The sequence below is a fragment of the Antedon bifida genome, chromosome 7, assembly GCF_963402885.1.
Source record: "Antedon bifida chromosome 7, ecAntBifi1.1, whole genome shotgun sequence".
Taxonomy (NCBI): domain Eukaryota; kingdom Metazoa; phylum Echinodermata; class Crinoidea; order Comatulida; family Antedonidae; genus Antedon; species Antedon bifida.
The window spans coordinates 6,616,615-6,630,407 of record NC_136232.1 but is presented as its reverse complement, the minus strand read 5'-3'; the positions used below and the strand labels follow the sequence as shown (position 1 = coordinate 6,630,407).

The 13,793-nt window shown below is 35.3% G+C and overlaps 3 protein-coding genes across 3 annotated transcripts in view; all 3 read left to right on the top strand.

The window, feature by feature from the left end:
- LOC144847629 (guanine nucleotide exchange protein smcr8a-like) overlaps positions 1-5,936 on the top strand; it is a 111,645-nt gene extending 105,709 nt beyond the window's left edge. Inside the window, exon 21 of the transcript XR_013613761.1 lies at positions 5,923-5,936. The gene's annotated coding sequence lies outside the window, so the exon portion shown is untranslated. The remainder of the gene's footprint in view (positions 1-5,922) is intronic.
- LOC144848087 (organic cation transporter protein-like) lies at positions 106-5,864 on the top strand. Its single transcript, XM_078704767.1, has 10 exons — positions 106-735; positions 1,342-1,445; positions 1,900-2,048; positions 2,409-2,577; positions 2,966-3,104; positions 3,300-3,394; positions 3,775-3,983; positions 4,251-4,365; positions 4,711-4,920; positions 5,067-5,864. The coding sequence occupies exons 1-10, from the start codon at positions 337-339 to the stop codon at positions 5,128-5,130; spliced, it is 1,653 nt and encodes a 550-aa protein (XP_078560893.1). The 5' UTR covers positions 106-336; the 3' UTR covers positions 5,131-5,864.
- Positions 5,937-6,899: 963 nt separating the features above from the next.
- Positions 6,900-13,436, top strand: LOC144847744 (organic cation transporter protein-like). Its single transcript, XM_078704253.1, has 10 exons — positions 6,900-7,349; positions 7,902-8,005; positions 8,647-8,801; positions 9,233-9,401; positions 9,915-10,050; positions 10,697-10,794; positions 11,282-11,490; positions 11,783-11,897; positions 12,038-12,247; positions 12,422-13,436. The coding sequence occupies exons 1-10, from the start codon at positions 6,984-6,986 to the stop codon at positions 12,501-12,503; spliced, it is 1,644 nt and encodes a 547-aa protein (XP_078560379.1). The 5' UTR covers positions 6,900-6,983; the 3' UTR covers positions 12,504-13,436.
- Positions 13,437-13,793: the final 357 nt, after the last annotated feature.

The window sequence follows — 13,793 nt, the reverse complement described above, 5'->3', positions numbered from 1 at the left end:
CCATGTGTTTCAACTGATATGGTAATTAAATATATATCCACGATTATGCAAATGAGAGTATGCGAACAATTAGTTACTCCTCGCATACACAGTTATTATGCATCAAGGAGTAAGTCATTCATATAGCATACCGTACTATGGATGGTGAATAATTTAGAAAAGTAGTTAAAATGCCGTTTTTATTTCTAAATTCGAATCTCATAATCTATTAAAACAATAAAAACAATTGACTAAACATATTCAAGCAGATTATGTGAGAACAGACGCTTCTGTTCTATTACGGTACTCATCAAAGTTTCCCATTCGTTCTCTGAGTGCTGATTGAAGTACATTGCAATGAAATTTAACGATATTTTCGTATATACAGGGCAATATGGCCTATACCAAAAAATTATTTCGATTTCGGTTTGTTTATTTATCACTTCCAACGTCTTGGCTACTATATCGGTTGTTTTTACAAATGGTGATATGGATCACCATTGCAAGTATGTTGAACGTTACAACGCAACGGCGGTCAGTGCAGACTCCGGTGCAGACTACGATGGCATTTGTGAGGACTCTGACTGCTGGGAGGAAGGCCTTAGAAATCTACCAGCAGACGACAAGAGCAGTCTTTTAATCAACGAAACGCAGTGTACAATGTATATTGTCGAAAATAATGAAACGGATTTGGTGAAATGTAAATATGGGTGGACGTACGACAGATCTCAATATGATTCAACTATTGTTTCAGCGGTATGTTATTATTTAGGACTCAACGTTGTTTTTGTTTGTTCGTATTGTTTTTTGTTGATTTTTTTTGCGCCGTATAGGCAAACATAATTTGAAGATTTGGTATATTTTATTTATTTATTTTTTCTTTATTTCGTATCAAAATGTACATATACAGCATTACAGATACAAAGCTCTTTAACTAATATACATAATTACATAATAAAACAATACAATAATAATAATAATACAAAAGCCCATGGACCACAAACTGGTAATACGTGTACATTAAATATCTGATTTAGAAAATTGTGCCAGTTATCAATTAGGCTTTATTTATAATATCATCGATCCCGTCTTCGTGAACTCTACAATGATGTAATTATGATCAGCCATAGAACGTAGGAATGTTAATTGCTCTACCTCTAATTTTCATAATTTAATTTACCTATATTTTAATTGTATGCGTAAATTAATATGTAATAAAATATACCACTTTGTTTTTAATTTAAATATATTAATTTTGTATTGAGATGATCGAACTCGTAAAATGCAGATTAATCTATTACTGTAGTTATTTAAAATGTTATGAAAAGTCTTTACTTATACAATTTCTTTTTGCTTCTACAGTTTGACTTAGTCTGTGAAGACAGTTACAAGGTTGCTCTGTCAATTTCTTTGATTAATGCCGGCAGTTTCTTTGGTTCAATTCTCTGCGGATTTGTATGTGACTAGTAAGTGAAAATGCATTAAAAAAAGTAAAATGTCCCATTTTCACTGGGAGAGGTACCAGTCTGTACTACGGTACTTGTAATGTTCTACGGTACCGGTACTGTACTACGGTATCGGTACTGTACTACGGTGCCGGTACTGTACTACGGTGCCGGTACTGTACTACGGTGCCGGTACTGTACTACGGTGCCGGTACTGTACTACGGTGCCGGTACTGTGCTACGGTTTTTTCGACTTTATGGGCTATCCTAGGTTTCTTGTGTACTGTGCAATACATTGCATGTTTCTATTTGTATTTTTAATTATTGTCTTGTAATTTTATGTTAAAACCTGAATAAAATCAAATCAAATCATACCATCCCAGAAAACTTAGAACATAAGATCTGCTAGAAAATGTTACAACATTGATAAGATAGTGATGATTGACGATGACGAATTTCTTTTTACATTCTCTAGTTTTGGAAGAAAGAAGACGATAGTTGTGTCATATTGCTTGAAATTCATTATTGGCATTCTGACTGGAATAGCTCCAAACTATTGGACATTTGCTATCCTTCGTTTCATAAGTGGATGTATATTTACTTACATTCCTGTCTTTGTATACGGTTAGTGACTTCCTTTACAAATGTCAAAGAAAGATTTTTATCCTGATCATCAATAGCGAGCTTCTGAGTTGCTGAGTCTAGAACTATGACGTAGTTATTCATAGGATTCATTATGTTCTTCCTCGCTTGAGTTCTTGACACAGTTCCCTATTATCATTGTTAGTGGCAACAAGTATTAATATTTTTTATATAGGCCTAAACTGTTCAGTTGAATTATACTCGTTTGGGGTTGTTGGGGCACCGTAGATGATTTAACAACTCTCCTCTACGTGCCAATGTCCTCTGCTATCCTCATTGTCGTATTGTGAGTCAGTTTGGTCCATTCTATTGCATTTAAAATAATAATTGATTGTTTTTCAGTAACTGAAATTGTTGGTCCTTCCAAGCGAGCAATGGTGGCCACGTTAGTCACTGTGTACTGGTGCTTCGGTTACATGCTGCTTGCTGTCATAGCTTATTTTGTCAGGTCCTGGAATATTCTTACTCTTGTCATCAACTTAGTATTTGTACCATTTCTAAGTATATTCTTGTGAGTATGTACACTTCAACTAATTATCTCATTTCTATCTGGCTACTATTACGTTCTGTAGCCCTTGATTGTTATATATTACCTTGTCGTACGTCGTGTGTTCATTTTTTATTCTTTTATTTGACATAAAAATACAAATAACAAACAACAAGATATGAAAAATCAAAACCCATATGCATTCGCCATGATAACCCGTAAAGTTTTAAGATAATAACTTGTTTCCAAATGGGTCCAAACGATATCTGGAAGACAAATATGATCAAAGTTAAAACTACTATGAGTGCATAACGAAATACAAAAACTGTGTAAATATAAAATTGTATGTATTATATTATGTATAATTATTGTAATTGACAGAATTAAAGTGGCTATAATTCCACCTCTTTAGTTTTATTCCAGAGTCTCCTCGGTGGTTGATTCTTAAGGATAGAAAAGAAGAAGCGAAGCGTGTACTTCAACAAATTGCAAAAGTAAATAAGAAAAAGAAGATACCAGACGAGACACTTGAACTTTTAGAAGATAATGAAGTATGATAGTTACGTTGTTTGTAGTTTTTTAATATATAGGCCTAATTAACAATGTTATTGTGATAAATACATGTTTTTAAACTTGTGATTAGTATGTCTTCCGTGTGACCTCAAAGATAACAAAAGCAACTTTGCTGGTATTTGTTCATACAATTATATTCGAGTTCATATATTTTTTATTTTAATTTTTTGTAGAACAGCGAAGAGAAAATGCAAAGAAAGACAAACCCACTTGTCCTTATTCGCTATCCGCTCATGAGAAGAAAGACTTTGAACATAGCCTACAGCTGGTATAGTATATTTGTTATTCATTTTGTTAGCTTTTTACATTATTTGATTATAAGGACGACATAATATCGTCTTGCGCAATTATTTAGTAGGCCTACATTTCTATACGCTACTCCTGAATCAGAATTTTAAATAATTTTGTAATAGTGAATTTACAATAAGGAATTCAATTATATTTTATATAAATAAAATTAATAGAGAAGATAATGTTTGGTTAATTTACAGAAAGAAATTATAGGAGGTACTGTTCCTATATAACATACATCACAAGATCTCAAATCAAACCATTAAATTAGCGTAGTGTTAGTTCCTCAACTCGATGTCAAATTCTTCCAAATTTTCTGGTTTAATAATTCACAATTCATTTTCTGTTCTCATACAGGTTTACAATCAATCTGGTTTACTATGGAATAACGTATGGAATCGAATCTTTTAAAGTCAACGTTTATATTGGAATATTTCTGAGTGGTGTCAGCGAGATTTTTGCTTATCTTTTTACGTGGTTTGTTCTTCAGAAGTTTGGTAGGCGTTACACATTAGCAGGAACGTTAGTCCTAGGTGGAATTGCATGTTTTATCAACATATGGATTCGTAAGTTATTTTGATATGTTAAGCCTATTTTTCCACTAAACGAATTTGTTCGCGCGAATCGAAAGCATCAGCTTATACGCATGCGTAGAGAGGGAAACATGAATATAAGCTGAAGTTTTTGATTCGCGTGAACAAATTCGCCTAGTATATAGTGGAAAATCGGCTTTACACACTTTGTAATAAGTCGCCTATTGTAATAGAAGTTGTGTTGCTTTGTAATATAAGTTTTCGCAAGTCGCAATGTTTAATTTAGGATTTACATTTTAGCCGTGAGTTTTGTTGGACTGAGGACGGCCGTAGCCATGATCGGAAAATTCTTTATTGCTTCTGCATTTGCAATTGTATACGTTTTTTCAGCTGAACTTTTTCCAACAGATGTTAGGTGAGTAACCATCTTACACTAACGACCTAATGACAGATATCTGGACCAAAATGAAAAGAAACACATGTTATTATAAATCTTGATGTAACTTAACCTTTGTGTACATTGTTACTGAATCGTATGTACCACCAATAACACATTTTAAATCTCTGTACAAGAAGAGATTTTACCTTTCGGGTGTTAATTATTTTGCCTCGATTTTGATAGTAATTTATATATAATTTGAGATAACGGATAATGGATTTGAGGATAATAATCTGATGCTTTTCGAGCTTCAATCGAATGTCGACCAGGTCACCTCATACCACATTATTCCACCTTATCCCCACCTTGTGACTTTACTAGGACTATTGGTGTAGGAATCTGTTCCTTTTGTTCGTGTGTATCTGGTATGCTTGCGCCTCAAGTCCTATTCTTTGGAAAACTTTGGACACACCTTCCGTTGGTTACCTTTAGCGTAATGTCAGTTTCTGCTGGACTTCTTGCGCTTCTTCTACCTGAAACATTAAATGTACCCTTACCGCAGACAATAGAAGAAGCCGAGATGATGACCAGGTAAGTTGCTGTTTCGTCTCTTATAATCCGTATCTGGCCGACATTTTCATGCTAAATAGGAGCAACTTAGGTACGTTAAGCTACTAACTATATGAGAAACAGTACAATTGTTATTGCTATTATTTCAGATCAATTTTCTTTCACAGAAACATTTTTGCCAGGCAACAAACACAAGATGGTGTTCACCACTTACAACCACTAAACGTATGAACAGATGAGCTGCCTTTATTTTAATAGACCAATTTTGTTTTGCTACGATTTGTTTTGAGTCACATAAACGGGGACGCGCCACTCTTGCAAAATGATAAAAATGGCTGTTTTTCAGGTGTTTTTCTGCTCTAGAAATTCCCATAGTTATCCAATAAAGATATATACCCTACCAAAATGTTTGATTTGATAAAACCTATAAGATGGCACCAATTATAAGTACAGTAAACGTTTTGAACCATCGGCAGAAGGCAAAATATACACTGTTGAATTTCTGTTTCTACATTGGAGGCACTTTCTACTTCAAAGATCTGTAGCGCCCTCAGAATAAAAGTAATCACGTTATATTAATTATCAATCGACTCAGCATTCAATTTGCTGTCTATCTATATAAGAATAATTTTGATTGGACAAAAGTTGTAACCGGCATAGCCCTTTTAATTATGTGGTCTAATCAGGACAAGCCTTACAGGAGCTTTGGAAAAGCCTTTCTTTACCATCGCGCATTCTGTTTCGATTTTCCGCTTCTCTTGTTGGAGGTGTGTGTCAGGTATTTTGTAAAATTATATTTAAAAACATTATGTATTGCATAGTTATAATAATGAAAGTTGACATATTCATAATACTTCTCGTCCATCTATTAACTCAAATAAGTGTACTACATTAATGAATTCATGATTTTAAATTGTCCTTTCTGATGCAGGCTTCAGTGTACGATACGAAATTAAAAAAATACTTTACGGACCAATCCATTTATACGTGGGGAAGTGACTCAACGCTATACATGCTGTGCAGCATATAGGCCTAGTTCATAAGCAAAGAATTAGTTTAAAAATATGGTTACTGAATTTGACGATTTATTTATATATTTAGGCTTAGTAGCCTACTCCTACTATAGGCTTTTCACCTAGGCCTAGACCTACAGTAGCTAAAAGAGGCCTTCTGTGTGGGGCCTATGTGCAGTAGGCCCTAGGCCCTATGCCTAGCCCTATATTAGGTAGAGATGATTTTATGATTTTAATTATTTGTTGTTGTACCAGACTAGGCTAGGCCCTAGGTAGGCCTAGTAGCTAGCTACAGATACTGATAGTAATTACTAATTGTAATGATTTCGTATTATTAATAACGTTGACAACCCTCGCTAAGAGTGGACGATTCCGAAACAGTTGGATGAAAACACCGCTGTTGCATTGGGCGTTGAAGTCGATCGCGCACTGAAAAAGTTCTGACGCACTATGAATTCAAGATGTTTTGTCCCCCTGAAAAAATAATTCTTTTGTTGAATATTCCATTTTAATGTAACATAATAGTTATCCGCTTTGACCAAAAATTGGATCGAAAAAAAATGTATTTACCTGAAAAAAAAAATGTAATTTAAAGCAAAGAATGGTCAAAAATATTACAAAACAAACATTTTTATTATTTTTTCTTCAGTCTACATGTTTGTAATACGATTGTTTACTAAATTCGAATACATACATATGCCAATATAAAATAAAAACAGCCGAAAACTGTTTTATATTTTTATTTCTTTAAAAAATTCTTATAATAAATGCTTCTCTTAGTACATTCGCCCGTGAAAACACGGGTGGTATCGCCATCAGGAAGAGCGTTGTTGACAACAGCCAATGCAATGTGCCTAGACTGCCTCTCATTATAAATTATAAGACTACCCCGGAAATATGAATATGTTAACCCATGACGTTCATGGTTGAACATACTGAACATCATTAATCTTTATCACTGATATCGCATTACTTGTGATCCTCAATTTGAAATCATTTCTTGCAGCAGCGTACAGTCTAAGTGTTAGTACAACTCTACCAAACGTGGTATAATATTGTCGTTTTTTCGACATGATTTTCGACGATGTGTTCAAGTATATTGGGAAGTATGACAGGTACCAAGCGTTGCTCACGCATATCGTTTGTGTAGTAGTTATAACGCATTCAATGTCCAATATAGGTACTGTGTTCCTCAATGGGTCAATGGATCACTATTGTAAGCCTCCAGACGATGTGATAACTAATTGCAGTGCAACAGTCTATGAATGCGGTATAGAAATCCAGGTACTGCCGCAAGACGATGATAGTACGGCATTTATCGACGAATCAAAATGTCGAATGTACACGTCAGCGGAAGGTAATGATACACATGTTGTAAAATGTGAACATGGATGGAACTATGACCAATCTCAATATAAGTCTACAATTGTATCGGAGGTATTGTATGTTTATCTTTTTTTTTAACGGACATTGTACAAGTTCCAAACAAGCCTTGGGTGAGCCTTGGGTAAACATGGTAATCTAACAACACGACAAGGGCTTCGCCTTTCAAAAATAGAAACGCGTAACCGTCATTTGATCGTCTGTCTGGTCAGCAGGACTGTACTATGTACATATTCTCCGCGGCACGCGGTGTATGCTAAGAGGTGTGGAACTGATCGTGTTGTAGATAAACAACACAGATACTATAAACCCTTTGTTCTCCGAAGCTCAGGAGCATCCTGTAGTTCGATTGCCCTGGGTAAACCAGCAACTCAGTATAACCCTTTTCAGAGAAGTCTGGGAGATGTGACAGAGATTGTAGTCCGATGACTACACTGATATATATAAAATATCAATAAAATTGCTTTATTCTATATAATAATAATAGTTCATGACTTGTACAATTGAGATATTTATTCATTCGTTGTAATGTTCACTAGGCCTAGGCCTATAGGGTATTATTAACATTTAATCTTCATATTTACTATAATATTTATTTATATTTAGTTTGATTTGGTATGTGAAGAAAGTTTCAAGGTGTCAATAGCAGCGTCATCGTATTTGTTTGGGTATTTCTTCGGGTCGATTGTCTTCGGAACAATAAGTGACTAGTAAATACACTTTTTTTAGATTAATATGGCCTATTTGTTTTCAGAAAACATTTATAGAAAACTTAGTTCCCACTATGACGTAACGCAAAGACGTAAGCGCAACGCAAACGAGAGTTAAAGCTTGGTTCCCACTAGAACGTAACGCAAGGACGTAAACGCAACGCAAGCGTTTTAACCAATGACAAGCGAAGTTATAGACAGTTAGCAATCACAAGCGAATAAGCCATCGCTTGTGATTGGTCAATTCACTTGCGTTGCGTTACGTCCTTCCGTTGCGTCGCTAGTGGGAACCACGCTTAAGCTTGGTTCTCACTAGGACGCAACGCAAGGACGTAAACGCGACGCAAACGAGTTGAGGCAGTCGAATAAATCCATCGCTTGTGATTGGTCAAATCCCTTTACGTCGTTGTGTTGCGTCTCTAGTGGGAACCAAGCATTAGGATGAACCTTTGTTTGGTAATTGGTCAAATTACTTGCGTCCTCGCTTTGCGTCCTAGTGGGAACAACTTTATCTGTCGTTCATTGCGTTGCAACAATATAATTACATTCATTTTAAACGAATGACATGTTACTCGTCCTACCTTTACATCAAGATAGGCCTATGTTAATCTAGCATAATGTTTGTATTTCTGTATTTTCAGTTTTGGTAGAAAACGTGGAATGATCATAGCCCTTATTATGAAAGTTGTTAGTGGATCCATTTTGTCAATAGCACCATCGTATTGGTTTTATTTCGTGTTCCGTGTTCTAAACGGTGCTACAACCATCGGTTCATACATTGCTGCATTCGTTTATGGTAAACTTGCATACATTTATTTTGGAAAATCCACCATTATTAGGCTAGTCGTATTTTACGTCATTTCAACGATTCCTATATTATAGAGAAATAGATAATAAGGGTAAAAGAAAATCATGTAATTGTATGTTGGCCTCATTGAATTCAGACAGCAATACATCATGACTAGACGAAGTGCATAACTCCCAGCCCTTTTAGCTGTAAATAGGTACCTGGTTGAAAATACTTGGAAGGAAACGACATAATGCCAAGGCTTTGCCAAGGTACAATGTACTAACAACTCATTCCCCTACGTTCAGAATGAACACGGGAATCGCCTTACATTTACCTTTAACGAAATGCACCGTAGCCTGATGAAGAAGCTTCGATAGGCCTAGCAAACCAGAAGAACTACTGCTTGTAAAACTCATGTTATTTCTTTATATTTTTAGTGACCGAGATAGTAGCTCCGTCAAAACGCGCCAATGTTTCAACAATATGCTACCTTTACTGGTGTGTCGGCTTCTTGTTTCTAGCATTACTTGGCTTCTTACTAAGATCTTGGAGGACACTCTATCTCACCATCAGCCTGTGTCCAATACCAATCATAGCAGTGTACTTGTAAGTATTCGAGTTTTCTCAAAATCATATACTTTTTAGCGACTCTACAGCTCACTATGTCGGTCGGTTGGTCGGTCGGTCGGTTGGTCGGTAAACACTAACTCAAATTTGAGCACGCGACTGCAGCCATGTATATGACCTTGTTTTAAAAATTAACAATAGAAGCATGTCAATATACAATGAACAAAAACAAAACGAAGACTTGTAAATCAAAGTAACTGCTTGTAGGCATACTAATTTTAACAGAGGTTCTTAATACATCAATCCACAATAAAATGTAAACGAAAAACTTATATGAAAATTCATATACTTTATAACTATGGTTTAATAATAAACATAATAAGCTTGTTAAAAATTAATACACTCGTTTGATTTATCAACATTCCTTAACTGACTTTTAAAGTCGTAAAATATCCTGCTATTTTAAACCCAGATAGTACTCTTTACGATAAGATTTGTTTATACAATGTACAGTATGGGTTAAGCATCTCAGATATGTTCTTTTTGTATTAGTTTTATTCCAGAGTCACCGCGTTGGCTTGTGTTGCAGAATAGACAAGAAGAAGCCAAATTAATTCTTCGAAAGATTGCCAAGAAGAACAAAAAGGAGTTGCCAGAAGGCTTTATTGAAAAGATCCAAATACAACAGGTAGGAGGTATTGAAATGATTTTATTCGGGGTGATCATTTCTGAAGTAAAATCAATAAGTAGTTCAAGTTCATCAAAATAATAATCAAACCAATTTAGACTTGGTCTGAAGTCTGAAGACAGTTTCGTCGCGCTAATCAGACATCCAATATTGAATCTTGATCTGCAGTTAGAGATATCTTTCATTTTGTTTTAATATGCCATTTATACACCAATGAAAGAGATCGACCTTCCACACAATATCTTTCCAGAAAACATATTGTATGTGCATATAGATCACGTCAATTAACCTATCTAATGTTCATGGTACCTAAAGGCCAAATCAGACAGCGTCGTACGAGAGAATTAAACATGTTTAAAGTTCTCGCGACGACCTAAACACTACGCCCGAAACTATCTCAAGACGACCGTCAACTCAGACAGCACCAACGAGTCGAGACGTTTCATCCCGCTCCGTCGTACGACGTTGTCTGAGTTGGCCTATAACTTATTGTACTTTTAGGCTGGTGGCCTCTAAATACTGAATAAAATCTCGCATTGGAGAGAACCGAAATTGGGTTATATTATTTTGATGAACTTTGACCCATTTACTACACTGAAACCGATGAAGTGTTATTATTTTAACGGACGATAGGCCTTTTTTACAGGATTTGCATCGACGTGAGTGGTCTAGGAAGACTGCGATCATTAACATCTTTCGTTACCCAAACATGAGAAAGAAATCTTTGATTCTAATCTACTGTTGGTAATGTAACTTTTACAATAGAAAATGAATTACGTAAATTATGAAGAAATAAGTTATTTCTTCATGGGTACATTGACAGTTTATTTGCATAAAAGAAATAAAAAGATACATATCAACAAAAACCAATTTTGATTGATTTATTTAGAGTTTCTAACATTTGCTGGTGGTAGTTTTTAGTCGATAGCAAAGTACTGAATAAAGTAATAAAAAACGGTACTAAATCGAAATGTGTCGATTATAGATTATGACATCTTGTTATAAAATTGAAACTGTTATAATGTTCTTGCGGTATTTCAGTATGACTGTATGATGTATAAAAACAGTCATGCTTACACAACAAACGTGATATTTAAATTTTGTGCGCGCTGTGAGCATTCTCCATATCATATACATTATAATGTAATACACAGCGCACCTAATTTGAATATTAGGTGTGTTAAGCCTACGAGGAATTCTAAAATGTAATTTTTTTTATAAAATAAAACAGGTGTACAGTGTGTCTTGCTTACTACGGCTTTCTCTACGGCGTTGAGAGTCTTGACATTAGTGTGTATTTAGGAGTCGCTCTGAGTGGGATAATTGAAGGTCTGGCTGTTTGTTGTGCTTTGTTTTCTATTCAAAAGTTTGGAAGACGTTTGACGCTAGGTGGCTTACTTAATGCAGCGGGCATTATGTGCTTTATCAATATCTGGATACGTAAGTAAACCGGATTCCCACTTGGCCACAACGCAAGGACGTAAGCGCACCGTAAGTAATTTGACCAATTAAACGCGATAGATCATCCGAACTGTCGCTTGTGATTGGTCAACTCACTCGCGTTGTGTCGTCCAAGTGGGAACCAGTCATTAATCGTAGCCAATTAAGGAGTACACTATTTCACTACTCGCCCTTTTATTTCTTTGATTTGTGTTTAATACAAAAATCATTAAGTCTACTACCATATATAAAGTATTTATGTATTCTAAATTCTGTCCACGTTTTTTTCTAGCGTCGGATATGAAAGGAATTCGAACTGCAGTATCCCTGGGAGGACAATGCTTTGTGACTGCTACATTTTACTTGGTATACATTTATACTAGCGAAATATTCTCAACAGACGTCCGGTAAGAATGGTCCTTTTAAACTTTGACATCATCATCATCATCACCATCATCCTGTCATTATACGTATTGATTGTGATTTTGTAGCCCAAATGAATCGCAAATTGGAGACGCGTATGACCTTTATAATTTTATAATTGTAGAAGTTTTGGTGTTGGACTTTGTTCATTGATGGCACGAGTGGCTGGTATGCTTGCTCCTCAAATTCTTTATCTTAAAGTTGTGTGGAATCCCTTGCCGCTTGTGACGTTTAGCGTTACGTCAGTGTCTGCCGGATTGTTAGCATTTCTATTACCAGAGACTTTGAATTTTCCACTTTGTCAGACAGTTGAGGAAGCCGAGCTTGTGACAAGGTAAGCTAAGTTTAATCTAATTGCCGATGACGCTAACTTTATTCAATTGTTGGTTCTAGGCCTATTATTGTTCGCAATCAATTACCAATACTTACCCATCCTGAATTTGCCCATGAACAGCATCGTGGAATGGATACTTCTTTAAAAAAAGTATTATGTTGTTTTCAATTATAGAACAACGAACAGAAGGAAGAATAGAAAAGAGTTATCTGAATCAAATGAGAACCAGAAAATGGACGAAACGACTACTATGTGACAAGCAGACGCTAAATGGATATGGTGTTTTTGATGCTATTTTGTTTACATTTTGTCGATAAAATAATTATACTCGTGACACACAGTTATTAACTTATAACTATTGCTGATGGGTGATCATATCAATCAAAATTATTGATGGCAGGATATTTTATGGTAAAATATTAAATATTATTATCATAACAAGATAATATATAAAATATTAAATATTATTATCATAACAAGATAAAACAACAGATGATTATACTTTAAAAAGAAATGGATATGACAATAAAAAAAAACCCTGATGCCTCTGGTAAATACCACCTTATTAAGGTGCATATTAGCTTTAAGATGTGTGCTCTGCTTTATCTTGATTATGTAATTGAAACAAGGCCATATACATGGCTGCAGTCGCGTGCTCAAGTTAGTGTTTACCGACCGACCGACCAACCGACCGACCGACATAGTGAGCTGTAGAGTCGCGCGTTCGTTGCACGCGACTAAAAACTCCCAAATGGAGTATCACTCAATGTGTAGATAGAGGTTGAGGAGGGGAGAGCTAAGTCAAAATTAGAGGATCAGCCTGGAGAAAGTTTTAGTAATAATGGTCGCAGTTGTGGCAGTTGTGGCGTTTGGAAGGGTGGGGAAAGAAAGAGCTCTGGAAACGGTTGGTCTTAGCCACATGAATTTTAATTGTAAAACGGCTTGCGGTTCCTTGTAAATCTTACTGAGTTTGGTCATTTATAGCTCCAGGTCAATCTTTTAATGGACAATTGTGTGCAGCATCACAAGTCAATTGACTTGTCGCCTATGCTGGAGTGGTTGGAGGTTGATTTCATTTAACATAACGACAACTGAGGATTCTTTACTATAATCGTTCGTCATGCGTAGCACAGATCTTAAAATATGTGGTTTACGTGAAAATAAAGAGCATTGTTATAGATAATGATAATATCCATTGTAATATAGTTCATTATAGTAGTATCAGTTAACACACAAAAATAGGTTAAATCTACGGAGACATTTTGATTATTCCGTTGTTCTTGACGAGTAAACTACACACATCATATCCCCTAAAGTCACTCCTTACCTATATTTAAATTTCACAAGAAAACATGTACATAGCGTTTTACTAAATGTAGGCCTATCATCTTTTGAATTAGCCTGGATACATTTGAATACATATTTCAATTAAGTATACATCTGATTCATAATGATGTGGATATCTTTTTCCATCTTAAAATCGCGTTAAACTTTTATTATGATAGTACGGTTCCAATCACCTTTGCCAACTTCAAGTGATAAATAT